This window comes from Onychostruthus taczanowskii, unplaced genomic scaffold, assembly GCF_017590055.1.
Source record: "Onychostruthus taczanowskii isolate IOZ18803 unplaced genomic scaffold, ASM1759005v1 scaffold110, whole genome shotgun sequence".
NCBI lineage: Eukaryota > Metazoa > Chordata > Aves > Passeriformes > Passeridae > Onychostruthus > Onychostruthus taczanowskii.
Genome location: NW_024497630.1, coordinates 537,745 through 563,531, shown reverse-complemented (window position 1 = coordinate 563,531; position 25,787 = coordinate 537,745). Strand labels below are relative to the sequence as shown.

At 51.5% G+C, this 25,787-nt stretch overlaps 1 protein-coding gene across 1 annotated transcript in view; it reads right to left on the bottom strand.

Moving 5' to 3' along the window:
- Positions 1 to 294: 294 nt before the first annotated feature.
- The window catches only part of REXO1 (RNA exonuclease 1 homolog), a 46,386-nt gene continuing 20,893 nt past the window's right edge, over positions 295 to 25,787 (bottom strand). The window contains exons 3-16 of the mRNA XM_041422664.1: positions 25,268 to 25,369; positions 22,767 to 22,968; positions 21,939 to 22,102; positions 19,730 to 19,867; positions 17,663 to 17,786; positions 16,474 to 16,587; positions 14,476 to 14,613; positions 12,383 to 12,496; positions 11,718 to 11,791; positions 8,023 to 8,133; positions 7,581 to 7,696; positions 7,252 to 7,390; positions 3,903 to 4,023; positions 295 to 2,763 (exon numbers count right to left, since the gene is read on the bottom strand). Coding sequence (XP_041278598.1) covers positions 2,675 to 2,763; positions 3,903 to 4,023; positions 7,252 to 7,390; positions 7,581 to 7,696; positions 8,023 to 8,133; positions 11,718 to 11,791; positions 12,383 to 12,496; positions 14,476 to 14,613; positions 16,474 to 16,587; positions 17,663 to 17,786; positions 19,730 to 19,867; positions 21,939 to 22,102; positions 22,767 to 22,968; positions 25,268 to 25,369 — 1,746 coding nt within the window. The 3' untranslated portion in view covers positions 295 to 2,674. The remainder of the gene's footprint in view (positions 2,764 to 3,902; positions 4,024 to 7,251; positions 7,391 to 7,580; positions 7,697 to 8,022; positions 8,134 to 11,717; positions 11,792 to 12,382; positions 12,497 to 14,475; positions 14,614 to 16,473; positions 16,588 to 17,662; positions 17,787 to 19,729; positions 19,868 to 21,938; positions 22,103 to 22,766; positions 22,969 to 25,267; positions 25,370 to 25,787) is intronic.

Below are 25,787 nucleotides of genomic sequence, written 5' to 3'. Positions count from 1 at the left end.
AGGGGGGGTTTCTGGGTCAGTGCCCATGGCTGGGGCAGGCTGAGCCTCTCACCCACAACACCCCAAGTCCTTCTCCCCAGGGCTGCTCTCTGTGAGTTCATTCCCCAGCCTGTGCTCAGGGCTGAGATGCCCAGCCCCATGTGCAGGACCTTGGACCTGCTGAACCCACTTCTCCATCTTGGGAAGGATCTCCTGAGAAGCCTGTCCAGCTCCTCCCAGCTGCAGGATGGCTCCAGCACCCCCCCTCCACAACCATCTGCAGGCAGAGCAGTCCCAGACTCAGGAATGTGCATCTAGTCAACACTCTTTTATTAAAAACAATTACAAAAAGTTACAGGTTACAATCGTTCTGTACAACCCAACCAAACCTCTGGTGCCTGGGGAGGTGATGGCAGCCCTGGGCCAGGACTGGCTCTGACCACACCCATGGTGTGGCTGGATATGGTTCCACCCTCCCAGGGACATCCCTTGACACAGGCAACTCCTCCACACCCCCAACCCAAAAGCCTCACTTTAGGCTGGACCATGGGGAAAGGAAGGGGAAATGATGGAGGTCCACGGCCCGGCAGGATTCCTGCCTGCCCCAGCCCCAGGAGGTGGGAGGGAGCCAAGCAGCTGCAGAGCAAGACACAGCACACCGTGCCCACGGCACAATGCCTGGCTTTCCCAGGGAACGAGCTGCTGTGGGAAGGCTGGGAGGCAGGGGCTGCCTGCTGAGGAACTGGCAAGAGGCAAGAGCCAGATCTGAGCCTGGCTGGCTGCTCCAGGGACATTCCATCGCCGCAGCCAGGGGTGAAGATCAATGGGGGATAAACATGGGAAAGAGGCAGGAGCAGGAACAAACCCTTCCCTCCCCAGCTGGAAGCACTGAACTGTCTCCCACAGCCTGGGCAGGACCAGCACTGTTCCCTGCAGGCAGTGGGACACAGGGACAGCCCAAGGTGTCCCAAGGCTGCTTGGGGTGGAAGCCCCAGGACAGGGAAGGAGCAGAGCTGGATGTGGAGCAGTGGGGGAGCAGCAGGGAGCTGCATCCCCAAAACCTGGGGTAAGGAACTGGCTGCCAGGGGAAACACAGATGGGCTCAGCAGTAGCAGGAGTCTGTACAGCCCCACTGCTCCTGGTGGCTCCTGGAGAGCCTGGCAGAGAAGTCACCTCCCTGCCTCCAAGGGCAGCAGTGGGATGCAGAGTTCACCAGGCCCAGCGTGGGGCTGGAGCAGGACATCCCTGTCCTGGACCACAGCCCAGCCCACGCTCCTGCCCACAGGCTGGGACGGCTCAGCAGGACATGCAGGGGACACCCAGCTGTCCCCAAACCAAGCAGGGGCACAAAGGAGTGAGCAGGACCTGGCTCTGACAGGAACCAAACCCCAGCAGCTGCTCTGCCCCACTGCCCCCAGACTGACACAGCCAGCCCCTGCAGGGACACAGGGACACAGCAGCCACCAAGGGACAATTCCAGCGCTGCCAGGGAGGGTGAGGGGTCACTGCTCTGGGGTGAAGGTGCTCCCTGACCCCAGCTGACAGACATGGGGTCCATGGGGACTGTTCCCCTCAGCTCTGCTGTCCCCAGCCAGCAGCAGGGGCTGGGCAGAGGGACCCACCAGTGCCATCCAGTCACCCCAGTGACAGTCACACTCAGCAGCTGCTTTAGTCCAGGTGCCAGACACACAGCTGGGTCCTTTGCTCTCTACAGAACTCCCAGCATGTAAACGAGGTGAAAGGAAGGATTTTCCCCTTTTGCTTTGGCCTGGACCAAGTCCCTACAGCAGGGCCAGACTGCTGAGGAGTCCTGCACTCTGCTGACACCACCCTTAGGTGCAACCTTCTCTGCATACCCAAAAACCTTGTTCCCTGAACACAAGCTCACTGGAGCCCTGCTGGAAGCTGAGGGTCAGGGAAGGACCCTTGTCCTACCCTGCAGTGATGGGATGCAGGCTCTCCCTGGCTCTGGGAGCTGTTTGTCCCTGTCCTGCCTCGTGGCTCCCTGAGGTCTGGGCAAGGTGGGACACTCGTGGTTTCCCCCTTTGCACTGACTGCAGAACCAGGTGCCAGCCAGCCCTCAGCAAGGAGATCACCTGGGGCACAGCAGGTGGCAATTCCCAGATCCCATCTCATTCCTCTCCCTCAGAGCCTGCCTCCCTCTTTTGCAGCTCTGCAGTGGGACTGCACCAGGATCTCTTCCCAAGTGCTTGATTCTCAGCTCTTGCTTCCCACCCCAGCTACACCATCCACTCACAGCTTCCTGCCCAACCTTCTTCCATCTCCCCCCTCTCCAAACACTGCTTTGGAGTACAGAGGCAATTTAAGTTACATTTGGGGAAAAAAAAAAGTAAACAATCTACTTTGAACTGAACCAGAAAGAACCTTCTGCACATCTCCAACCTACCTCTAACAAACTTCTCCTAGGAACCAAGAAGTTCTGGTTGTGCTACTCAAAACCACCTTGCCAGGCCCAAAAGGCAGTGCTTGGACCACAGAGAATCCCTCAGGTGGAGTCTGAGGATCCGAGAGCCACCACCTGGGCAGGGGGGCTGCAGGTGTGAGTCCAGGAGTCCTGCTGGGATGGCTGGGGAGCAGGAACATGCTGCTGGCACGGGGGGACAGAGTGGCTGTGGGCATTTATTGCACTGCTTCTTCACAGAGGTGCAGGAGGACAGCAGAGACACAACGCAGGTCATCGCTTCACCTTGGCATCCTCTCTGATCTTCCACACCATCAGCTCCATGCAGGCTCTGGCATCCTCACTGGAGTCGTGTCCTTCCACTGGGGACACAAACACAGTGGCAGTGAGGGATCTGCCTGCTCAGCTCAGCTCAGCTCAGGGAGCTCCCCAGGCAGAGCCAGCTGCTCCCTGGCCCCTGCAGCCCCAGCCACACCTGGGGGCACCCTGAGCCACAGCTGGAGATTTAAAGATTCCACAGAATCACAGAATGGTTTATGGTTTGTTCAAGCTGATCCAGTGCCACCCCTGCCATGGCAGGGACACCTTCCACTGTCCCAGGTCACTGCAAGCCCTGCCCAGCCTGGCCTTGGGCACTGCCAGGGATCCAGGGGCAGCCACAGCTGCTCTGGGCACCCTGTGCCAGGGCCTGCCCACCCTGCCAGGGAACAATTCCTGCCCAAGATCCCATCCAGCCCTGCCCTCTGGCAGTGGCAGCCATTCCCTGGGACCTGTCCCTCCAGGCCTTGTCCCCAGTCCCTCTGCAGCTCTCCTGGAGCCCCTTCAGGCCCTGCAAGGAGCTCTAAGGAGCCACCCTGCCAGGGAACAATTCCTGCCCAAGATCCCATCCAGCCCTGCCCTCTGGCAGTGGCAGCCATTCCCTGGGTCCTGTCCCTCCAGGCCTTGTCCCCAGTCCCTCTGCAGCTCTCCTGGAGCCCCTTCAGGCCCTGCACGGAGCTTTAAGGAGTCCCCAAAGCCTTCTCTTCTCCAGGCTGAATACTCCCTATATTAAACATGTATTTTTTTCCACTAAACCCACACTTTTTGCTGGGCTTGAGCCTGACACCATCAGCTATGGAACAGCTGGGAGCTTCCCCAGCAGTGTTTACAGTGTGCTCAGGGAAGACAAGAGGGAACAGGCCCCACTTCCAACAGGAAGTTCCATCCCAGCTGGCCAGAGAGAGAAGGGAGGGCAGGACCCGACCTTGGCAGAGCCACCCTCGGCCTTCCCACACCACTTCCTTTGTCCCACTCAGCACAGGCAGGGAAGCAGGGAGAGCTCTGCCCTCGGAACAGGGGCCATACAAACGAGCTGTGGCTGAGGCTTCTTACGCCAGCACATTCCCAGCTAGCACACACATGCAGGGCAGAAAACACCAGGGGCAAGAGAACTGGGGAGAGCAGAGGAAGGCAGGGCTGAGGAGAGCAGAGCAGGAGGAAGGGGGTCCCTGCGAGGCCTCACCGTTGTCCTGGATGATGCGTTTGAGGTAGTCGGCCATCAGCGTGCGCAGGGCCCGCTTGTAGGGCAGCCCCAGGCGGTGGGGGAACACGATGGCTGTGTCCACCACAGTGCCGTGGATCAGCTGGGGAGGAGCAGAGGAACAGGGTTATTTCTCCACTCTCACAGGGACAGACAGGCACTCCTTGGGATTAGCCATGCTGCAGCAACCTTCCGGTCACCTCTGGGCTCCGTGACCGCTCTCGGCAGCTTCTGACCCAACCAGTCTGGCAGGAGGCTCTGGCTGGATCCAGGATGATTCCCCTTGCAGGGTGTGGGCACACAGCATTCCCACTGCTGTGCCAGCCCCACAGCCCTGGAACCTCACATTCAGGAGGTTTCCTGAATCTCAGCAGAGATTGGGGCTGATCCAGTTTGTGTAACTCCAGCAGGACAGGTCAGTCCTTAATGCCCCAGCTGGGAGAAGCTGGAAGAGCTCTGGAGTCTTTCCCAATTAAAAACTAAACTGAAGAGCCAGCTGACTGCAGAACAGCCCCTGTGGGAGTTGCAGCAACCTTTCAGCTGCTCCTCAGTCTAGTGAGTGGCACCCCTGCCTGTGGCAGAGCACTGGAACTGGGTAATCCTCGGGGTGCCTTCCAACCAAACCATCCTGGGATTCTAAGATGGGGACAGAAGTGGGCAGGATGTGCACACATGACAAAGCAGGATGTACATCACACTGCTGCTACAGAGCAGGCCTGGCCTTCAGGGTGCAAACAAACCCCAAATCCTCCCATCCACCAGCAGTGACTCAACAGGAAGTTTTTAACCAGCACCAGCTCAGCAAGGGTGGAATGGGACAAGGAAATTCTATCACTGAATCATAGCAGAGAGTGTTTCCAGTTGGGACTTTTCAAAGGGCTTCCACTCCATCCCTGCCATGGTGGGACAGCTTCCACTGTCCCAGGTCACTCCAAGCCCCAATGTCCAGCCTGGCCTTGGGCACTGCCAGGGATCCAGGGGCAGCCACAGCTGCTCTGGGCACCCTGTGCCAGGGCCTGCCCACCCTGCCAGGGAACAATTCCTGCCCAAGATCCCATCCAGCCCTGCCCTCTGGCAGTGGCAGCCATTCCCTGTGTCCTGTCCCTGCAGGCCTTGTCCCCAGTCCCTCTGCAGCTCTCCTGGAGCCCCTTCAGGCCCTGCAAGGGGCTCTGAGCTCTCCCTGGAGCCTTCTCTTGTCCAGGTGAGCACCCCCAGCTCTGCCAGCCTGGCTCCAGAGCAGAGGGGCTCTCTAATCCAACAGCTCAGCTAAGAATTGTCACCACGGTGGAGGAACTGAGGATGCTGAAGAGGTCAAAGTGACCCCTGCCCTGCACCAAGGGGGCTGGGGACAGCCAAAAGGCCCCACCTGATAAAGTCCATAAACACAGGGCAGGCTGGCTTTTTTCTAACACTGATTTCTTCCTCTCAGGCTAAGACAAGAAGAATTCTCTGCTGTCATGAGCTGCATTCAGTGGGAGCTGAAGGAATGTGGGTGAAGGCAATCCCATATCCTGAGCACAGGAGTGAAGGGCAGGGCCTAAGAGATAAACCTGTGTCCTGTCCCAACAGGAATGACTCCAACAGGACCCTGATAATCCCCTCTCCTCTCTGCCTCCAGGCACCAGCTCATGTTACAGGACAACCCATAACTCCATCAGTAACAGCTCCACAACTGCACTTTAACAGGAACAACCTGCTCCACTCCTCGGAATATAAAACTGCCAATGTTATGGATAATCTCCCCTGGACTGCACTCAGCCCTGGCACCCTCCCAGACACACTGGTAATTACTTATGTAGATCAGGAAGAGTGAGGAAACAGGATAATAAAGCTTTAAATAAAACTTGAAATGCCATCAGCACTTGGAAGTTGCCACAGCCATTAGTGAGATATGGCTTTAGTGGCACAGCCCTGGGCCATTCTGCTGTGACACCCCACGGCTCTGCTGGATTGCTCTGGGCTCCTCCTCTTGGCAGCAGCTGAGGTGCTAAGAGAAAATCAAGCCTCTAAGAGGCCAAGGCAGTCATCTCGAGCTGATCTAACTGGAAATAATGTCTTTCTGATTATGATGAAGCCTCTCCAAGGCTGGGATAAAGGGTTCCACAGAGAGGTAAAGTGTTTTACAGGCCTTAAAAGCTCCTGCTTCCAAGCCAGCCCTGGGAGCTGGCAGCCACAGAGGCTTCAGCAGGAGAGCTGTGGGACAAAGAATGGTTGAGGGAAGTTCTGGCATGTGAGCACAAAGACTTGGCTCCTGCCTGCCACACGCTCTCCTGGTGACCCAGGACAAAGCCCTGGGGCCTCAGTGCAGGACAGATTCCCTGGCAGGACAGCAGAGGTGGCTGAGGGATGGGCACATCAGGCTGATGAGGGCCAGGCAGGAAACAGGACAGGTAAAAGGTCGAAGTAGCTTCACCAAAGTAACATCACAATTGCTGGAAAAGCTGGCATAGAGCAGAGAACAGATCAAGCAGGGGTGAGAGGCAAATGATTTAGGATCAGTCATAGAATCATGGAATGGTTTGGGTTGGAAGAGACATTAGAGACCATCTTGTTCCACCTTCCACCAGACCAGGCTGCTCAGAGCCCTGTCCAGCTCTGTCACCCTGGGCAGCAGCAGCCACTAAAAGCTGAGGTGACACCATAAGTGACAGACATGACCCCACCCCCCTGCACTTCCACCAAAACCAGCTTCACACAGGCTCAGAGACTGGACAAACCATGGAATCCTGGAATGTTCTCAGTGGGAAGGGACCCTCAGGGATGCTCAGCCCAGCCTGTCCCTGCCCAGCCACCCCAACAAGCCCACCCTGAGCACCCCTGGCAGCGCTGTCCAAACGCTCCTGCAGCTCTGGCAGCCTTGGGGCCGGGACCATTCCCTGGGCAGCCTGGGCAGTGCCAGCACCCTCGGGGGCAAGAACCTTTCCCTGAGCTCCATGCCAAGCCCTGGCACAGCTCCAGCCCTTCCTGGCCTCCTGTCCCTGGTCATGTGAGAGAAAAGATCAGCCCCTGCCCCTCCTCTTCCCCCATGAGGATAGTGAAGACCACAACGAGTCTCCCCTCAGTCTCCTCTAGGCTGAACAAACCAAGTACCCTCAGCTGCTCCTCATGAGGCTCCTCCAGACCCTTCCCCACGCTCACAGCTCCTCTGGACACTCTCTAATGTGGGCATGGCTTTTTTACATTGTGGTGTCCAAAACTGCACACAGGACCTGAGGTGAGGCCACTCCCTGGTCCTTGGAAATAAACAGTTCCTAAATTTGAAGGAGACACCTAACACCCCCCAGGGTGGGAGAGCACCACAGGGAGACGTGAAAGCAAGAGCCCAAGTTACCTTTAGTGCAAATAAGTCGCTTTCCAAGCTGTGCCCTATCAGTATGGTGTCTGCACTGAACATGTTCAGTAGGACAGCTTGGACATCCCGCAGGGTGATGCTCGTGTTCTCCAGGTCCTCTTCTGTCACACCTGAGAACCTGCAGAGCAACAGCACACAGGTGAGGGTCCTTCACTTGAAGAAACACCTCAAGGCCCAAAGCCCCTCAGCCCTTAGGGAGTGGTGGTCAGTGGAGTTTCACCAAGTGCTGCCAGCCACACCAAGTTCCTGAGAGAGCACAAAGCTCTGTCCCAAGGAAGACCATCCTCAGCTGGTGTTACAGCCCTCACCTGGTGTTGTAATCCACCACCTTGGAGTCAGGCTTGACAAAGGTGTCATACACCACTTTCAGCTCTGAGTTGATCACAGTTACTCTCGTCAGCTCCAGTCCTTGCTTAGTGTAGCACTGCAAGGAAGAGGGCAGATGTGATGAGAGGCAGAGGCCAAAACAGTGTGGGATCTGTGGAGCCCCTCCCCCAAGGGCTGCAGCTCCCAAACTGCAGCACATGTGGTGCAGCAGGCCAGGCAGCAGCACTGCCCAGCGTGGTCCAGTCAGAGCCTGTCAGGGCTGCACAGCCCTCAAGCCAAACACACCAATCAATAAGAGCTCATTTACACCTCCAGCACCAATATTCAGAACAGAGAGAATGAGGTCAGCAAACAGCTTCCCTTCAGCCACTCGTGTCACACCTCAGGCAGCCCCAAAAAGCTTTGTTTTGGCTTTAGACCCACCATTTCACAGTCTAAGGCATAGATCCCAGGGTAGCCATCAGTCGTGGGCAGCTTCTCAAAAGTCTTCACAAAGCCATCCAGGCTCTCCTTGCGCCCATCGTGCACGTGTTGCTGAAAGGAAAAGCCAGGGACAGCTGGTGATCACAGGAACAAGAAGCCAAAAAGCCCACTCCCACAAACCTCCACCTCAACAAAAGTGGGGTTTTAATAATTTCTTAATGAGGAATAAATTTTCAGAAGTTCACAACCACAGCAAACACAGCCATGGGCAGCCCTAATTCCAGTGGCACATCAGGGCTGGTGGCATCCTACTGACAGCACATGCAGGAGCAGGACATCACGAGTCTGGGGAGAAGGAGTTTTCAATCTGGAGCAGAATTAGTCAGGAAGGGTCACACTGAGGCCTGACTCTGCTGTAACTCCAGCTCCTGGCTCCAAGACAAGGCCAGGTGCAGGATCCTAAGCCCAGACATCCCTGTGTGAGCACGAGCAGCCAGCCAGCTCCAGAGCAATGCGTGCATCCACACACTGCACTCCACACCCAGCCAGCCCACACCCACAGGAGCTCCAGCCCACCAGCTCTTGAGGCAATAAAGGGCATTTCCAAGCACTCTGCACTGTTCCCAGCTAAAGCTCCAGGGTCAACAAGATCCAGCAGGAAAACTCAGGGAGTGATTTCACAAGTGGTTTTAGCCAGTGCATGATTGAGCTGCTGTTGCAACACAGGTACTCTCACACTCCTCCACAGCACAGACCCACTGGTTCTCCTGAAACCTTCCTGGCAAGCAGGGGTTCTGAGCTGGAGGAAGTTTAAAGGGGAAGCAGGAACAGGTAACAGAGAGCAAGGCAGAGCTGGGACTGTCCTTCTACTTGCTGACACAGTTCTAGGTAAAACCAACCTGCACCACACCCAGGGGTGATGCTCTCCCTTCCTTATTCCCCAGTGGGGTTTTCTGTTGTGTTTAAATTTTGTCTGTCCCTAAATCCCCTTGTATTTGTGTACAACCACAGCAACGTGGGCACAGCCTCCTTTGCCATGTCCAAAACCATGGAATCACTGAATCCCTAAGGCTGGAAAGGGCTCCCAAGATCATCAAGTCAACCCAGCAGGCCCACAATGGTCACCACTAAACCACATCCCCAAGTGCCACACCCACACGGTTCCTGAACACTCCCAGGGATGGTGACTCAACCACTGCCCTGGGAAGCCTCTTCCAATGCTTTACAAACTTTTCTGTGAAGGAATTTTCCCAGTTTCCAACCTAAACCTCCCCTGGCCCAGCCTGAGGCCGTTCCCTCTCCTCCTGTCCCTGTTCCCTGGAGCAGAGCCCGACCCCCCTGGCTGTCCCCTCCTGTCAGGAGCTGTGCAGAGCCACAAGGGCCTCCTGAGCCTCCTCTTCTCCAGGCAGAGCCCCTTCCCAGCTCCCTCAGCCCCTCCTGGGGCTCCAGACCCTTCCCCATTTCCATTCCCTTCTCTGGACACACTCCAGCCCCTCAGTGTCCTTCTTGTCATGAGGAGCCCCAAACTGACCCCAGGATTTGAGGTGGGGCCTCAGCAGTGCCCAGGACAGAGCTTCCCATTGGTCTCACCCTACAAAGAATGAAACTGTTCTGGTTTGTCCCAGGATTAAAGGCTGGACAGAGGAGGAATTGAGGTCCTTGTAAAGCTGCTGTGTGTGGGCAGGGAGGAAAGCAAAGCAGGATTTGCATATTTTCCTGCACAGGTCACTACTGCAGGTGCAGCCAGAGCACAGGAACTGCATCATTTGAAGTTAATGAGGCAGCTGGGCCAACACTGAGGCCAATCACTCCCTGATTCCACAGCCAGCACTGCTCAAAGGCCTCATGGATCACTGCTGCCCTGGTGCAAGGGGCTGCACTTGTCCACTCTGCACCCATGGCATGGAACTGCTCTGTGAGGGAGTGGGGAGAGCAGCTCAGCAGCCAGGAGACACCAAACACTTCTCCCTTGCAGCTTCAGCCTTCCCTCCCTGTGTAAAACAACAGAACTGGGCAGTGAAGTGAAGAGAAAAAAAAAAACCAAAAAAACAAAACAAAAAACCCCAGGTATTTTTTGTATTAGTTATTTTTGTTGTCCAGAAAATGCCCAATTCTTCCTGGCTGGGAGGAGGGCAGGGAAGTTGCTCCTGTTTTTGAGAGCCAAGGAAGCACAAAGAGCAGCCTCTGCAGGCTCCCTGGAGCAGCACAGCTCCCTCCTGCCACCTCCTGCCTCCCTGCCTAACTGCAGCAAACCCAGCTCACTCCACACTGAGTGTCAAACACTGCATTTTCCTACCATTGCAGAGGAAAACAATTTAAGTTGCACTTGTTTTATCCCCATAAAGGAAGCCACTGTTCTTCTAAAGGCTTAAGCAAGGATTTCCCACCCTTGTCCTTGGACACGCACACACAGAAGCTTTTCTAACCAGCTTACTGCTCCAGTTACTGAGAATGGTCTCATTACAAACATTTTCTGCTTTCAAAGCCCTTCTTCAACACTGAAGGATTCTGTGCTTCCCAATACCCCAATATCCAAAAATTTCACTGCATGCTCTGATGCTGAGCAGGCTGTGGATTCAACCTTGAATCTACCAAAGGGTGCTATGAAAACTGGGGACTTATAAAATGGAGGGAGAGGGACTTTTTATACTGGTATGGAGTGACAGGACACAGGGAATGGCTTCCCACTGCCAGAGGGCAGAGATGGATGGGATATTGGGAAGGAATTGTGAGGGTGGGGAGGCCCTGGCACAGGGTGCCCAGAGAAGTGATTTAAAAAAAAAATCCTAAATTCATGTGGAAAATAAAGAAAAGTAATAACCTGATACCATCCAATCCAACTGTGCAGGGCAGGCTTTTATGGTGTAAACAAATAAATTATAACAAACCTTGAATTTTGCCCAGAATCACCTTCTACCTCTAGCTTTTGCTTCTTCCCTGTGTGGCAGGTGCCAAATATAAAAATGCCACTAAAACAAGTGACAAGGAACATGCCCAGAGACCTGAGAGAAAGGCACAAGACAGACTGGGGATGCTGGGCTAGGACACCAACTCTCCTGCTGCCTAAGGGCAAGAAAAAAGCACCTGTGCAAAGGTACCCAGACAGTGCTCTACTCTAGCAAACTCCACACCTGAGAAGCTTCTTCACTCTTTTTTCTAGTGCTGGGCTCCCTCAAAAGAAGTTTTGTGATATTTTGGAGTTACAACAGGCTCCTTGGGAAGGTTCCTTCCCTCATTACAACCAAGGACAGGCAACAAACAGAAAACTTGTCAGAAGAGATTTGTCCACCAGGATAAAGTTACCTTAGCATGGGAATCTGGAAAGGGAAAAAGGGTTTGCCACACTGTTGCCAAGGCCCTGAGACTGCTCCTTAAAAGGAAATCCCTTATTTCTCATTCCTTCTGTGATTCACTAAAGAACATGAGCTTTTCTATGTCCCTCAAGCAGATGAGCTGGGCAGCTCAGGATAAATGAACCCAGCTCACTCCAGACAGCTGAGTGTCAAATACTGGATTTTCCTACCACGGCAGAGCAAAAAAAAAAAAAAAAAAAAAAAAAATAGTTGCACTTGTTTTATCCCCTTAAGAGAAGCCACTGTTCTTCTAAAGGCTTAAGCAAGGATTTCCCAGCCACTGCCACTGTGAGCAGAGCACAAATGTCACTGAGAATAAAGAGGTGTTGTTCCATCACTTACTTTAGCAACCTGGCAGCCTGGTGACCCCACAGCTCCGGAGCAGCAGCTGTAGTGAGTTTCCCACCCACCTGGCACTGAAAGAGCAAGAGATGAAGGGTCAAGGAGAAGGCTCTTGTTAACAAGAGACCTGAACTTCAGCTTTCACGTGCAGATCCCCTGGATAAGCATGACAAAAATGTGTCAAACACAGGGGGAAAATAACTGTGCATTCACAGGCAGCAATCTAAAGGGTTTAAGTCTCTGGTACTCAGCCAGACAAACTCCAGAAGCCACTCAGATGCTCTGATGGAAAACCAGAGCAGAGCTCAAACTAGGTTAGTGCCTTGCTACAAATGAATTCAACCACGATCAGTGAACTCTCCTGGGAGTGACAGACCTCTAGTGCTCCCAGTCAGCCTTTTAAAGGTCTGATTCTTTCAAAAAGCACAGGAAGGTTTTTTCCTTTATTTTTCTGAACAAAGATGAAGCACCTCTGCTGCAGCCCCAGTGTCACATTCTGAGGCAGCCAAGCCCGGCAGCTCTTTGCGAGGTCATTGCAGTGACAGGCACAAAGCTGCCACCACCTGGGAGCGTGACAAGCCCCAAAATCAAGCTCAAAGCTGAGGGAGACCCTGTGTTAGGAGCTGGAGCAGGCAGCAGGGGCCACTCCCCCGGCAGGGCTGTACCTCTCTGCTTGCGCAGCCGCCCCCAGTGATGGACGCACTCCTCCTTGCGGATGCAGCTCCCCGAGGCTGACACCATGTACTCGGTGCCACAGCGACAGCAGATCCTGCACGAGGCTTGGGGACAGGAGACAAACAACAGCCAGGTCACTGGAAGCAGCCCTTCCTACCCCTCACCTGCTTAACCTGGCCAAAGCAAAGTAAATCACCACCACTCCAGCCCCAAGTGCTGTTAAATGATGTTTTCTGTTCAAAAGGATTCCAAATGTTGTTGCAAACTCCTGCAAAGGCACAGCAATCCCTCTGAAATCTGCCCCTCCAAACATTTCCCAGAGGCAAACACAAAGACTCTCCAGTGGCTTTGGCCCACATAAGCTGCCCCCAAGGTTTGCTGCATTGTTTCTCCATGCACAGCAAATTACGTTGGAGTGTAACACGGTTATTTTAAGAAACAGGATAAATAAGTCATTCTTTGGACACCAGAGCTAATGAAGCCTGGTTTCCAGGGGATCTGTGCCTTGTCACTTCCAAATGACATTTTAGCTCTTCTAGGGCACAGCTTTTCTGTCAGGATTTTCCAGCAGCTAAAGGAAGGAACACTTAGGGCAGGGCCTGGCAGTCTGCAACCTCCTACCACCTCTGCTTTTACTGCCCAAAATGTGGGGAAGGGAGATGCAAAAAGCCACTGGGAAGGAGCTATCATTCTTCTGATCTCCATGCAATTCCATGATTCCACCAAAATTCCATTTTGGTGTGAGCATTAAAGCTGTTAGCACATTCCCAGCTCTGCCCAACTGGTCACAGTGGCATCAACAGCTTTAGTTAAACAAGGAGAAATTCAAAGATCCTGCAACATCTGCAGGAAACTACAGGAACAAAACCAGGAACATGAGCAAAGGTTCATATAAAGAAGCTGGCTGGTTCCTGGGAAAAAAAGGACTCTCACAAATACAGCACTTGACAGTGTTAATGCAAGAGAGCTTTTGCCCAGGTTGCTTCAGCAACCACAGGACAAATGTAGGCACAAGGTGTTAACATGGATGAGCACTTAACACACTTTAGTGAGGTCTCTCCACACACATGCTCAGCGGAGCGTGGCAAAGCACCTCAACAGAAATCACCAGTCTGGCTTTTATCCCTGCTGCAGCACAGGCTGCTTTAGGCAGGGGCTGAGGAGCAGAAATCTTGCCATGAGTTCAGGAAATTCAGAGGAGGACCCATCCTGTCCTGAGGAAACCTGTGGGTTCAAGGCCAGGTTGGATGTGGCTTGGAGCAACCCAGTCTGGTGAAGGTGTTCCAGGGGGTGGAATGAGCTGGGCTTTAAAGTTCCTTCCAATCCCAACTATTTTGTGATTTTATGATCACTTTGTCCAGCAGCACAAAGGACTTTGGGGAACTATTTGGCCCAGCAGTGCCACAAGATCAAATAGAAAACTCTGCAATCCAGAGCAGCACAGCAGGACCCACTGCAAAGCCAGTCTGGCCCAGTGTCAGTCCTCATCCCACCTTAACAGCAGCTCACACAGACGGAGACGGAAAAAAATCCTTCCCCTGGGAGAGGGGAGGGTCACCAAGTGCAGAACAGGAGCCTCTTTCCAACCTGCTCAATTGCTGTTCTTTGGCAGCACAGAATCCTGGAATTGCTGAGGTTGGAAAAGACCTTTAAGATCAAGTCCAACCATCAGCACCCACCACCATGGTCAGCACTAAACCATGTCCCCAAGAGCCACATCCACAGATTTTTTCAACATTTACTGGGTGATGACTCCACCACTGCCCTGGGCAACCTGCTGAATGCTTCACAACCTTTTCCAAGAAGAAATTTTCCCTTATATCCCATCTAAATCTTCCCTGCAACTTGAGGCCATTTCCTTTCATCCTGTCACTTGTTACCTGGAAATTAGAAATTAGAAACTTCCCTCAGCCCCACAGACTATAAACTCTGGGTCAAAAATAGCATTCTCAGGATGTGAAAGCTGAAGAAACTCTCCATGCAGCAGAGCTCTGCAGCCACACTCCCCATCCCAACAGGACCAAGGGGCAGCTCCTGCTGTGTCCAGCAAACCCTGCAGAAGGAAAGAACCAGCAGAGCTTACAGTCAATCACTTTCTTCTCCTCTGCAGTGAAGAGCACAGCCCGTCCAGCCTTCTCGGGGTGAGGCATTGGGTACCCGTTCTCCTTGAGCTGCTCCTCAGTCATCAGGTACTCCTTGAGGCGCCGGTACAGGGCAGCTCCTGCACACAAACACAGAGCTCAGCTCTCTGCACCAAAGCACTGCCTGTTTCTCTGCCTTTACCAAGTCTCCTGCTTTCACAACTGAACTTTTCCCACTATCCTGAACTTGCTTCTACTGCCTCAGCTCAGGATGGAAAGGGGAGTAGGTGTTGGGTGGTATTTTTAGTATCTGGCCCAAGTTGATTTTTAAACACCTTCAACAAGGAGCATTAAGTCTGGAAAGCACAGCTGGAACAGAATTCCTCCAAAAGGCTCATCTTCAGCCTTGCTGTTACTGATAGAACCAACCCAATCTGGATTGCAAGGGACCTTGGAGATCACCCCATTTCACCCCCTGCCACGGCAGGGACACCTCCCACTGTCCCAGGCTGCTCCCAGCCCTGTCCAGCCTGGCCTTGGGCACTGCCAGGGATCCAAGGGCAGCCACAGCTGCTCTGGGCACCCTGTGCCAGGGCCTGCCCACCCTGCCAGGGAGTAATTCCTTCCCAATATCCCATCCAGCCCTGCCCTCTGGCAGTGGCAGCCATTCCCTGTGTCCTGTCACTAAACATGAGACTTCTCCCATTTCAGTGTTTAAATGCAACAGCTGATAATTGGTAACACAGCCCTCAAATAGCCCTCAAAGGCCACCCACAGCTCCCTAAAAACTATCAGAAGTTTCTTTCTGCTACTGATTTCAGGCTGCTTGTTTAATTTCACAGAATAATTATAACTTCTTGCACTCTGCTCAATATCTCCTTTGGCTGCTGCATTAAACCCTTCCAATATTCCTGGGTGCCCTTTGATGTTGCTTAGCTGAGCTATATTGGCCCTTTTAAGCTTTCTCAATGTCAATTCCTTCTGCTCCATGGCCTCCCTGGCTCTCCTCTGATCTCCTCCACAATTTGCCTACATCTCTTGGCAACCAAAATACCCATAACTGATTTGAGCCCACATGAAAAATGCTCGTGGCACAACCCTTTGGCTACGATACGACCTTACTGTGACATTGGTGAAAGTGAAACTGAGCCCTGCAGAGATGGAGATTTTTAAGTTTGCCTTTTAATCTGACAGGCACATTGTAAAGAACTGCTTCAGGGCAAGAAAGTTGAAGTAAAATAATGCCCAAAGCACAAGAGGCAGCTCTGAATGGTTATTGATGCTCCATCAAAGCCAGCCAGGCTGCAGCAGTGACCTCAGAGCCCCAGCGAGGACACAAGGAGGGCACTGGTCAGTGGTGTCACCATCTCCCAAGGGACTCTGCAGCCCTGTGATACAGCCAGGGAACAGAGAAATCCCAGCACTTCAGGTCATAAAATCCTGAGTGGGAAGGGACCCTCAGGGATCATTGATCCCAGCCCCTGTCCCTGCCCAGCCACCCCAACAAGCCCACCCTGAGCACCCCTGGCAGCGCTGTCCAAACGCTCCTGCAGCTCTGGCAGCCTTGGGGCCGGGACCATTCCCTGGGCAGCCTGGGCAGTGCCAGCACCCTCGGGGGCAAGAACCTTTCCCTGAGCTCCATGCCAAGCCCTGGCACAGCTCCAGCCCTTCCTGGCCTCCTGTCCCTGTCCCAGAGCAGAGCTCAGCCCCTGCCCCTCTGCCTCCCCTGGGGAGGAGCTGCAGCCCCCGAGGAGCCTCCCCTCAGTCTCCTGTGCTCCAGCTGAACGAGCCAAGTGCCCTCAGCCGCTCCTCAGAGCCTTCCCCAGCTCCGTGTCCCTCCTCTGGGCACTCTCAACAGCTTTGGATCCTTCTGACAGTGTGGTGGTTAAAGTGCCCCCACAACTCGAAGTGAATGCATCAGCCTGATCCTCACCCCCCAGTCGGTGTCACACCTCAGCTCTCCCCTCACAAGTGACAGCCCAGCAGGAGCAGGGTCTGACCTGTCAGATCCTCGGCTCTCAGGCTCCCTGAGCGGTTCAGAGTGAAGCTGGTCTTGGCAGCAAGCTTCCCTCCCAGCACAGCCTCGTGGGACACCACCTTCTTGTTACTTGTCTCTGCAAGGAGAAGGGAACAGCACAGGGGGACAGAGATCAGGTACCCAGTGGGTGACTCCAGTCCTAGTTTGGGACACTACACATGGGCAAGAGGAGGACAGTGTTCATCCTCTTTAACTCTTGTTTTGCTCCAGAAATGGATTCTTTGTGCCACATGCTGGTCCAGCATTCCCATTCCAGCACCACAGAGAGTATTCAGTTCACAGTGCCAGCCCACAGCCATTTTAAGGGCAGCAAAGACACTTTTCCAGTTCTGCTAGAAACTTGTAGCTCTCCCTGCTCACTCTGCACAGCAAGCCCTCCAAGTGACCCAAAGCAAGAGAGGAGACAGCACAGAAACAACTTGACCCCTTCATGTGCTGTGTGAGGCCATCACCCACCCCCAGGAAGCAGCTTTGATTCTGGGGCCCTGCAGACCAACCTCCCACGCAGGATCCTTCAGCTTCTCTCAGAAAGGAGCTTCAGAGCTCTAGAATATGCTCAACACATCAGACAATGGCAGAGAGGGGCTTTTTACTAATCATTAACTGGCAGCCCTCTCCTAAAGGCCAGCCTCCAAGTTCAGCTGCTCTGCCTAATGGCCAGGAACGTAATGAAGACAGAGGGGAGAAAAGGGAAGAGACCAAAGAAAAAAAAATTCACAAGAACAGCACAAATTGATTGTTTAATGTACCCTCTCGAGAGCCAATAATGAAATGTCTTAACCCTCTTCGTTTCTCTCTTGAAGCTTAATGTGTGTAACAGATTTCTGTGGTGATGGACGAGTCTATCACTTTGAAGGCATCATGTGAAAGTTACTCCATTAGCAGGGCTTTTCATTTGAAAGAACTTGTGCTAAAAAAAAACCCCACCCGTGTGGCATTATCTCCATTTAGGCTGAGAAAGCCAACAAAGCATTGCAGGACCTGCCTCTTGAAGGCCCATTAAGGCTTGCCAGGCTATAAAAAGCTAAACTGGAGCTGTTTGCCTTTCAGCATAATGCTGCTGAGAAATGGGTTCTGGCTTTTCAAACAAGTTTCTCTCTGTGGTTTGTAATCCCAGCAGGGCTCCAGCTGCTCAGCTGCAAGGTACCTACTGTTGGTGCTGGCTGGGGAGTTGGGCACGAGGCTGCGGAGCTTCTTCAGGGTGTTCACGGCCACGTTCAGGTAGATGTTGCGACTGGTGCTGCGCTCGTAGGCCACCTTCTCCTCTGCCAGGGCCTGGGAACAGCACAAGTCATCACCACACACTCTCTTCCACTGTTCACAGAACCCCAGAATGGTTTGGGTTGGGAGGAACCTCAAAGATCACTTTTTTCCACCTTCCACTATCCCAGGTTGTTCCAAGCCCCATCCGACCTAGCCTTGAAAACTTCCAGGGATGGGGCAGGCACACCTTCCATGGCTTTGGGAGAAAAGAAATGTTTGGCTCTTAAATACAGACTCCAAGTAGTGATGCCTCAGGTTTGAGCTTTTCTATTTTTCAGATTCTGTGCTGCTTTAGTGTGTGGGTCTGGGTCCATATCAGGGCATGGTGAGCTCTGCACAGAGCAGGGAGACAAAACAATTCCTGCTCTAGCTGGGCACCAAGGACAAAGGATCCAAATCTCAGGCCCAAGAGCACAAACAACGTGGAATGAAGAGAGAAAAAGAAGGATGGGACTGCATGGGCTGCAGCTGGAATTGGACAATTAACACCAATATGCAAATGGAACAAAATTAATAAAAATGTGAGAGACCCCGTGAGCCCTCGTGCATTTTGTGACCATTTTGGTTCATCCTGGGTGCAGCCCTGGCTGGGCTCTTGTGCTGCCCAAGGTGGATCCATTGAGGCCTCCTAATAAATCCCTACTTTATTCTTTACCTCTGCCCAGCCTCTGTTCTAGGTCAGCCTACACTATCAGCAGAGATTAAAAAAAAATTATTGTCTGACAAGGAATTGAGTAATAAAGCAAATATGGCAGCAATATGTACTTGCTCAGGTAAGTAAGAAGAAAAAGAAGTAATTTTATTTTAAACAAAGTGCTGGAAAAAACACTTTTATGTCCACCTTTCCTGAAGAGATTAAAAAAACCCCCCCAAAAAAAAAAAAAGAAAAAAGAAAAAAAAAAAAAAAAACAACCAAAACCAAAAAAAATTCAAACTTTAATATATTTTAAATAGGTATCATCCCTTCTCTTTCCCCCAGTATGGGTAACTATAGAGAAACCCACCAAAAAAAAAAAAAAACCAAAACAAAAAAAATTCAAACTTTAATATAATTTAAATAGGTATCATCCCTTCTCTTTCCCCCAGTATAAAGTCTGCTGCCACCTTGGCTTAAGTATTCCAGAGCTGCTCTTGCTCCCAGGAATATCTAACCTTGCCATGTTTTCATCAAGTAATTCTTGATTCTTGTTCTTGGAACTGCCTGGGCAAGGCAGCTTTCCCCACTTTGGTGCAGTGCAAGATCTTAACTGATAAGAAAAGCAGGTTTGGCAAACTCCTCGGGAAGGTGGAATCCCACAAAAGAAATCCTCGTGATGTCTGCTTTGTTTTGCACATACCACACAATGTCCCACATTTACCCAACTCAGGGCCAAGCTTTTCCAAGAAAATGCATTACTCTCTCCACTGTGCTTCTGGAAATCCTACTATACTGTCCCTACTGCTAGAAGGCTCCTTAATAGTCTCCTTAACAGCCTTCAGATTGTTAATTGGTTCAATTCCCAACCAAACACATCCATGCCAAACACGTCCCTGTGCCCAACACTTTGATTCCAGGAGGTTTTTTCTGGCTGCACCAGCGTAGAAGGTCTTTGACCACAATGCACATTCCTCTGAACACCTCTCCTGGGGTTATTCAAGGGCTCAGGCAAGCTTTCCAAATGAAAGATGGGATTTCCTACTGGAAGCCCCCACTGGAATGACACTTGCTGTTGCCCAGTCTGGTAATATTTAATGCCAGTTTCCTCAGTTGTGGATAGGGAAATCTTCAGGGAATCAGGGAACGGTTTGGCTTGGAAGGGACCTTAAGATCATCGAGCTCCCACCCCCAAGTTTCTGCAAGCACAAATGCAATTCAGTTTTCTGGATTTGCTATCATTTTAGAAGGTCTTGGCCAAGGCAGAGGATGCCATTCCCTGCTGCAAACATTATTCCTGAGGAGAGGGATCTGTACAGACCTTGTCGAAGGCTTCCTGGGAGGAGGAGCAGAATTTCAGGCACTCATCAATGAAGAGATTGAGATACCTCTGACGAATGTTGGTTGGGACTTTAGCACCAAATTCTGTGGGAATAACAGGCCTCTGTAAAGTGGTGCTCTGGAGGTGAGACAGAGAGAGAAAGAGGCTGGTCAGGCTCCAGGAGGTTGCTCTGAGGCTCTCCCACTTCCTGTTATTAATCATGGGGTGACTTCCTTTTTGAAAATCTGCCCAAAGCCAAACTTAACACGCAGCACTTTTGGTACTAAAAATACCACTTGAGGCTTCACCACCTTCAGAGCTCCAAGTCTTTTAGAAAACAGCTGTATTTCACTCTGAAGTCAGCCAGGAGCCAAGGACTCCAGTGGCATTAGTCACACAGCACTCCAGAGCAGGGCATGCTGACATTTCCCGTGAGAGGTCCAAGGTCAGGATGGCACCAAGCACCACTGGAGCCACGAACACACCACCAGTTATGGGAACCACAGACAGCTTTGGTTCTCTGGCTCTGAAGAAAGAGCAGAAGGCCCCTCCTGCCAGGCTGGCAGTCACTTATCCCACCCCTACCTCCTGGGGCATTCCTGCAAATTGACTGCATTGGTAGTTTTCTTCCTTTTTTAATGCCAATCATGATGTTCCTAAAAGGATTTACCCCTTCAATTTAATGGTAGGTTCTTCAAAATCTGCATGTTGGACTGAGCTATGACCCACCACTGCAGCTTTCCATTCCACACCAGTTTATCCCCCACATCACAGCACACCTGCCTCCTTTTCAGAGAGGAAAATGTTCATTCATCTCTAAAACACCCAATTGTTTTGTCAGTTGTTCTCCATCCACCCAAGAGATATCCATAAACCAATCCATCTGCTGCACTCTGGAATAAAAACAGCTCTGTGGAAGATGTGAGTTTGTTCCAAGGGGAGCAACTGGTCCTATCTCAATGGGAAAAGTGCTCATGTTCCCCAGGAGACTCTCACCTTGATGCCCTGTTCAGGGGGATTTGCTATTTTTCATTAAATGTATAAATTCTCAACCTCTAATATTATACCCTTAAGCACCTCTGTAACTCTGTTAAATATTGCATCCTTTCAGTGATTTCTCTTTAATCAGCTTCAAGTTCTACATTACTATGGTGGCAGTTTGGGTGGGAAAGGAAAAAAAAAATACTTTTCACTCTTCTAGAAATAACCAGAGCAAGTTATGATAGATCTTGACACAAATCATCATCAATAAAGGGATCTTTAATCAAGTCCTGGCATTAACCAGTTCTGCCATCCACTCCAGCAAACAGCTCCTTATGGAATCCCCAGGCTGCTCCAGGAGAAATTCTGCTCTCAGTTAGCAAATAACATCTTCCCAGTGCTCATGGAAAGAGGGACTTAACAGAATCCCAGAATGGTGTGGGTTGGAAGGGGCTTTAAAAATCATCCCATTCCCACCCCTGCCATGGCAGGGACACCTCCCACTGTCCCAGGCTGCTCCCAGCCCTGCCCAGCCTGGCCTTGGGCACTGCCAGGGATCCAGGGGCAGCCACAGCTGCTCTGGGCACCCTGTGCCAGGGCCTGCCCACCCTCACAGGGAACAACTCCTGCCCAATACCCCATCCAGCCCTGCCCTCTGGCAGTGGCAGCCATTCCCTGTGTCCTGTCACTTTGCTTAGGAACTCATAGCAAAGGTACCCAAATGCTGGGCTGAGTGCACAGGGGGTAAAGAGAAACAAAACAAAAGCAGCTAACAAAGACAAAATAGTCTTTTCCTTAAACACCAGCAGCAGCATGAAGTTCATATTCTATATATAGATCACAGAGGGACATTATTCATAGCCACCAGTGTGGCCCACAGAGCCTGGGAAGGCCATGAATCCATCCTTGGCTTTAGAGCACGGGAGGTTCCAAGCCCCTGACCCAAACACACCCAGGCCAGTCAGCACAAAAGGCTCAAATTGGAGACAAGTGATCAATATTCACAGAGATCAGAGCAGCATTTAAGTATTTCTACCTTTTTAAGCTCCTACTCCTTGAGTGTTTAATTTTTTATACAATGCTATCTAGGAAAACCACAGGAAGAAACAAACCCACTCAATCAACATAATCAAAACACCACTCTCAGGGAGTGCTAAGTTTGGAACAGCAGGATCAAACATTCCACCCTCCCTGGGGAATGACAAGAAATAATTCAAATTCCCCTTACCTGTAAGGAGGGAACATGTGCTACCCTTTTGGGCACGATGGTGCTGGTGGTCTTGGAAGCCATCCCAGCCAAGGTGCAAGGCTTCAGAGGAAGGGTGGGGGTTTCAGAGTCATTGGAAGGTGTGACACTCCTGCCACCAAGAGTCGCCTTACTGCTCCTGAGGCCTGCAGGGAACACAAAACACTCAGGTGCAAATCCTGCCACTGGGCTTCAGGCTGCCAGAATGAACTCACTATCAAAGGCCAGCACTGCAAGCTGTGATTTTCTCACGTCCAGGTCTCCAAAGGGATACAAATTGGGCAATTTTACCACCTTGCAGGCAAGGATGAAGAAATCTTCTGCCAGGAAACGTGTCTCATTTGGGTTTGTTTTGGGGTGACTGAGTCAGCAGAGTCTAAAGAGGTAACTCTGTCAGCTGGAGGCACTGACACCCCACACGTCAGCTCTGAGTCCTTCCACTACAAAGGCACAGCAATGAGCCTTCATTAGCACTTCCCTCCTGCTCCTGCCAGCTCCAGGCTTAAACGGAAGAGGGAATGAAGAGCAAACACAATCCAAGGAAGAAACAGAAAAAGGAGAGGCTGAAGTGAGGGAGGCTGGGTGAGAGACATCAGGCTGCACAAGTCTGACCTGTTGCTTTTCACAACAGGGTAGAATTTCTCAGGGAAAGATCTTCCACTGGACACAATCAGCAAAGATTCAAGTCATGGACAGTCCTACACATCCCCTGACAGTTTCACACGTGCCCAGGAGAAATGTAAACACATGATAAAACCTTTGACCAGGGGGAGGACAGGACAGCGACCCCAAATCCCACCGCTGGCTTACTTTGCTTGGCTGCTGCGGTGAGGGCTGCATTTGGCACGTGAGCAATCCTCCTCTTTTCTCCTGGCAAACAGAGAGAGGTCTTTTGAACAGCCCCAACCAGCTGTGCTGCCTGCTGCTGAGCCAGCTGGATCCTCTGGTAACACACCTCCTGGGCTGTGGGGGGACGGTAGGGCCGCACTACCGGCTTGCTCGGGGCCTCTGCCTGCACAGACAAACAGCGTTTAGGGCCAGCAGCCCCCTGCTCCATCCACACCCCCCGCCTTCCTCTCACCCCAGGAAGGTCTCTCCTCCTCAACCCCTCTGTTAGAAAGTACAGGGTATTGAGAGGACAAGATCCCAAGTGTCTTCCAGAATGAAATAATTAAAGAGTCATCCTTCAACAAACATGGCATTAATGATTCACGCTCTGGGAAGGCCTCCCAGCTCACTGGCACGTTCCTCAATGGGCAGGTGGTATTCGTGAGCTGCTTTTAGTGGCTGTGCCCAGCCCAGCCCTGGGCTCCAGCAATACCCTCAGCCTTGCCCTAGCACACAGACCTAGCCCTGTGCTGCCTACTTTGCTTTCCACTGCAATAAAAAAGTGACACCAATTCTCCACTCCTCTTTGGCACGTGACACTGAGCTCCACTGCTCCCTCCCTGAGGACACCTGCATCCACCTCTGCACCACGGCAGCTCCCACCTCCCTGCAGCCCTGGAACTGCTTTAAAGGCTCACAGAGAAGTATTTATGGGATCAGAGCATTACATAAACTGATTTTCTGAATTTCAAACAGGCTCTGTCCCTGCCCACTTCTGGAGGCACCTCAGTGCCTCAGCCATTACAGCACAAACAGGTTCCACACGAGCTTCCTTTGATGGCCAAATTTAGGTTTGCAGGAAAAGTGCCAGAAATTATGTCAGCCAAGAGAGAAGTTTCCTAGCAGCAGAAGTGCAAGAGAAGCAGCAGTAGTACAAACTTCTCCCTCTACTTAAAAGCCTTTGAAATGTGAGGAACAGGCCTTCCCTCCTGAAATCTCCTTGGAGGAGTGTGACCCAGTCTAACACCTGGGGGCAAGCTGGCACCTCCTGCATTCCCGGCCTCTGATGCTGACAGCAGCTTCTGGATACCAAACTGGGTGCAGTCAGACATTAAATTATAATTACAGACTTCCAAGCAGGACAGGCCACTTATTTTCTGCCTCACCTGTAATTCCTTTGGCCCCCATATCCCCTGGCAACCAACTCTGAACTCAGCTCCCTCCCCTTCTCTGCTCAGTCCCTGAGCCATAAATCATGAGCAAGACTGAGCAAATATTCCACTTGGAGAGACACAGCAAAGCATATTCTGAGGTGAAAAGTGGCAGCTGAGGTGTTACAGCACCTCCTGGGCAGAGCTGGGAGCTGCTCTGAGCTGAGATCCTGCAGGGAATGCAGGTCCTGGAGCTGCCCTGGCAGCTGAGCACACCAGATCAGCTCTGTTTGCCCAAGCAAAGGCTCTGCTGGGGCTCCCATCCTTGGGAAGCATTTTGGGATCAGCTGTCACATTAAGAAAATATATTTAAAGGTTTGTACATGTCTAAAAGGTGCCTCTTTGCAATAAATATTTGAGTTAATGAATTTCCAAGCCATTTGCTTCAGTCTCTTATCTCTTCACTTTGGAAGAAAGGGCCCTTATCAAACCACATGAACTGGCTGGAGAGATGTAGTTAAATAAAACCCATTGTATTGACTCCAGGGCTTCAAATTATTAAAGGCAAAAAAACCCTTCCTAGGCAGAGAGGAAAGGCAGAACAATTAATTTGGACTACCCAGCTCAAATTAGTGCACAAGCCTCCACTCTTATCCTGCTGCAACATAAAACTAATCTGTGATCAGCACCTGGAGGGAAACACATTAAACCCTCAGAGAAAACATGAATTAAAATCCCAGAGAGAAAGGAATAAAAAAATCAGAACTTTTTGCTTCTTCTTTGCTTTTTTTTTGTTTGTTTTAATTCTTCTCCTATGTATTTGTACAATTGGGAAAGAAGAGTATCCAAACAAATACTGCAGAAATTTTGGCTGATTCAGAACAGATGTAAGATAATGGTCTTAAACATCTGACCAAATTCCTGCAGTATCTTTTAGATCCACAAGGCACAGAAAAATACTAGCAGACACAGAGTGACCTTGTGTCCAGTTAATTTTTACTGAAATCTCTAAATTAAGCTATACTGGAGAAAAATGAACACCACAACCTATCCCAAAGGGTTACCAAGAGCACAATCCACTCACACTTCCCAGCCTAGCCTTGGTTTTAGGAAGGTTTATTGAGAGCTTTCCTGCCACTTTTTAGAGATCCTAAACATGGGAGTTTTTTGAGAAATTGGAAAGAGAGGAAATAAAACTGCCATAGACTGATTCCAGCACAAACAGCTCTCACGCTGCTGCCTGGCCCTGGGAGTGCAGCCTTTTCCAGGGTCAGCACAGAAAATCCTCACTTGGAACAACCTAAACTAATCTGCTTCTAAATCTGCACTTACATTTCCTTGTTTGACAAGATGAGAGATCCTTCTTTTTTGGCCAGGAAACAAGGTAGTTAAATTATCTTCTGTCTTTTCTTCATTTGCTTCTTCTTTGGATGGCTGGAAAACAAAAGAACAGGAGAACAGACTTGAAGATCCCTCACAAGAGGGAGATGTGGAAAGTCTCCTTTTGGGTTAACCTAGCAGGGGGCAGGTGAGAACACCTGGCCAGCTGCTGGGCCAGTGACAAGAACCTTGTTGTGAGCCCAAGAGCCACCAAAGAAGCCAAGAGCAGCAAAACATTCCCACCCCAGCAGCAGCTTCAAAAGCTGGCATGGGGCAGATCAGCCTTACCTGCCACAGGAGCCTTGAACAGCCCTCCCCTGCCAGCCACTCACACACCTCACCTCCCATGGCATTTTCAGAGTCCAGGGGGTTTGGGATGGGTTGGTTTTTTAAGAAGTTGGGAACTGACTCATTCTGCCCTGGGCAGGTGCTGACACGTGCTCAACAGCAAACCACAGTGCCCTCACCCCAC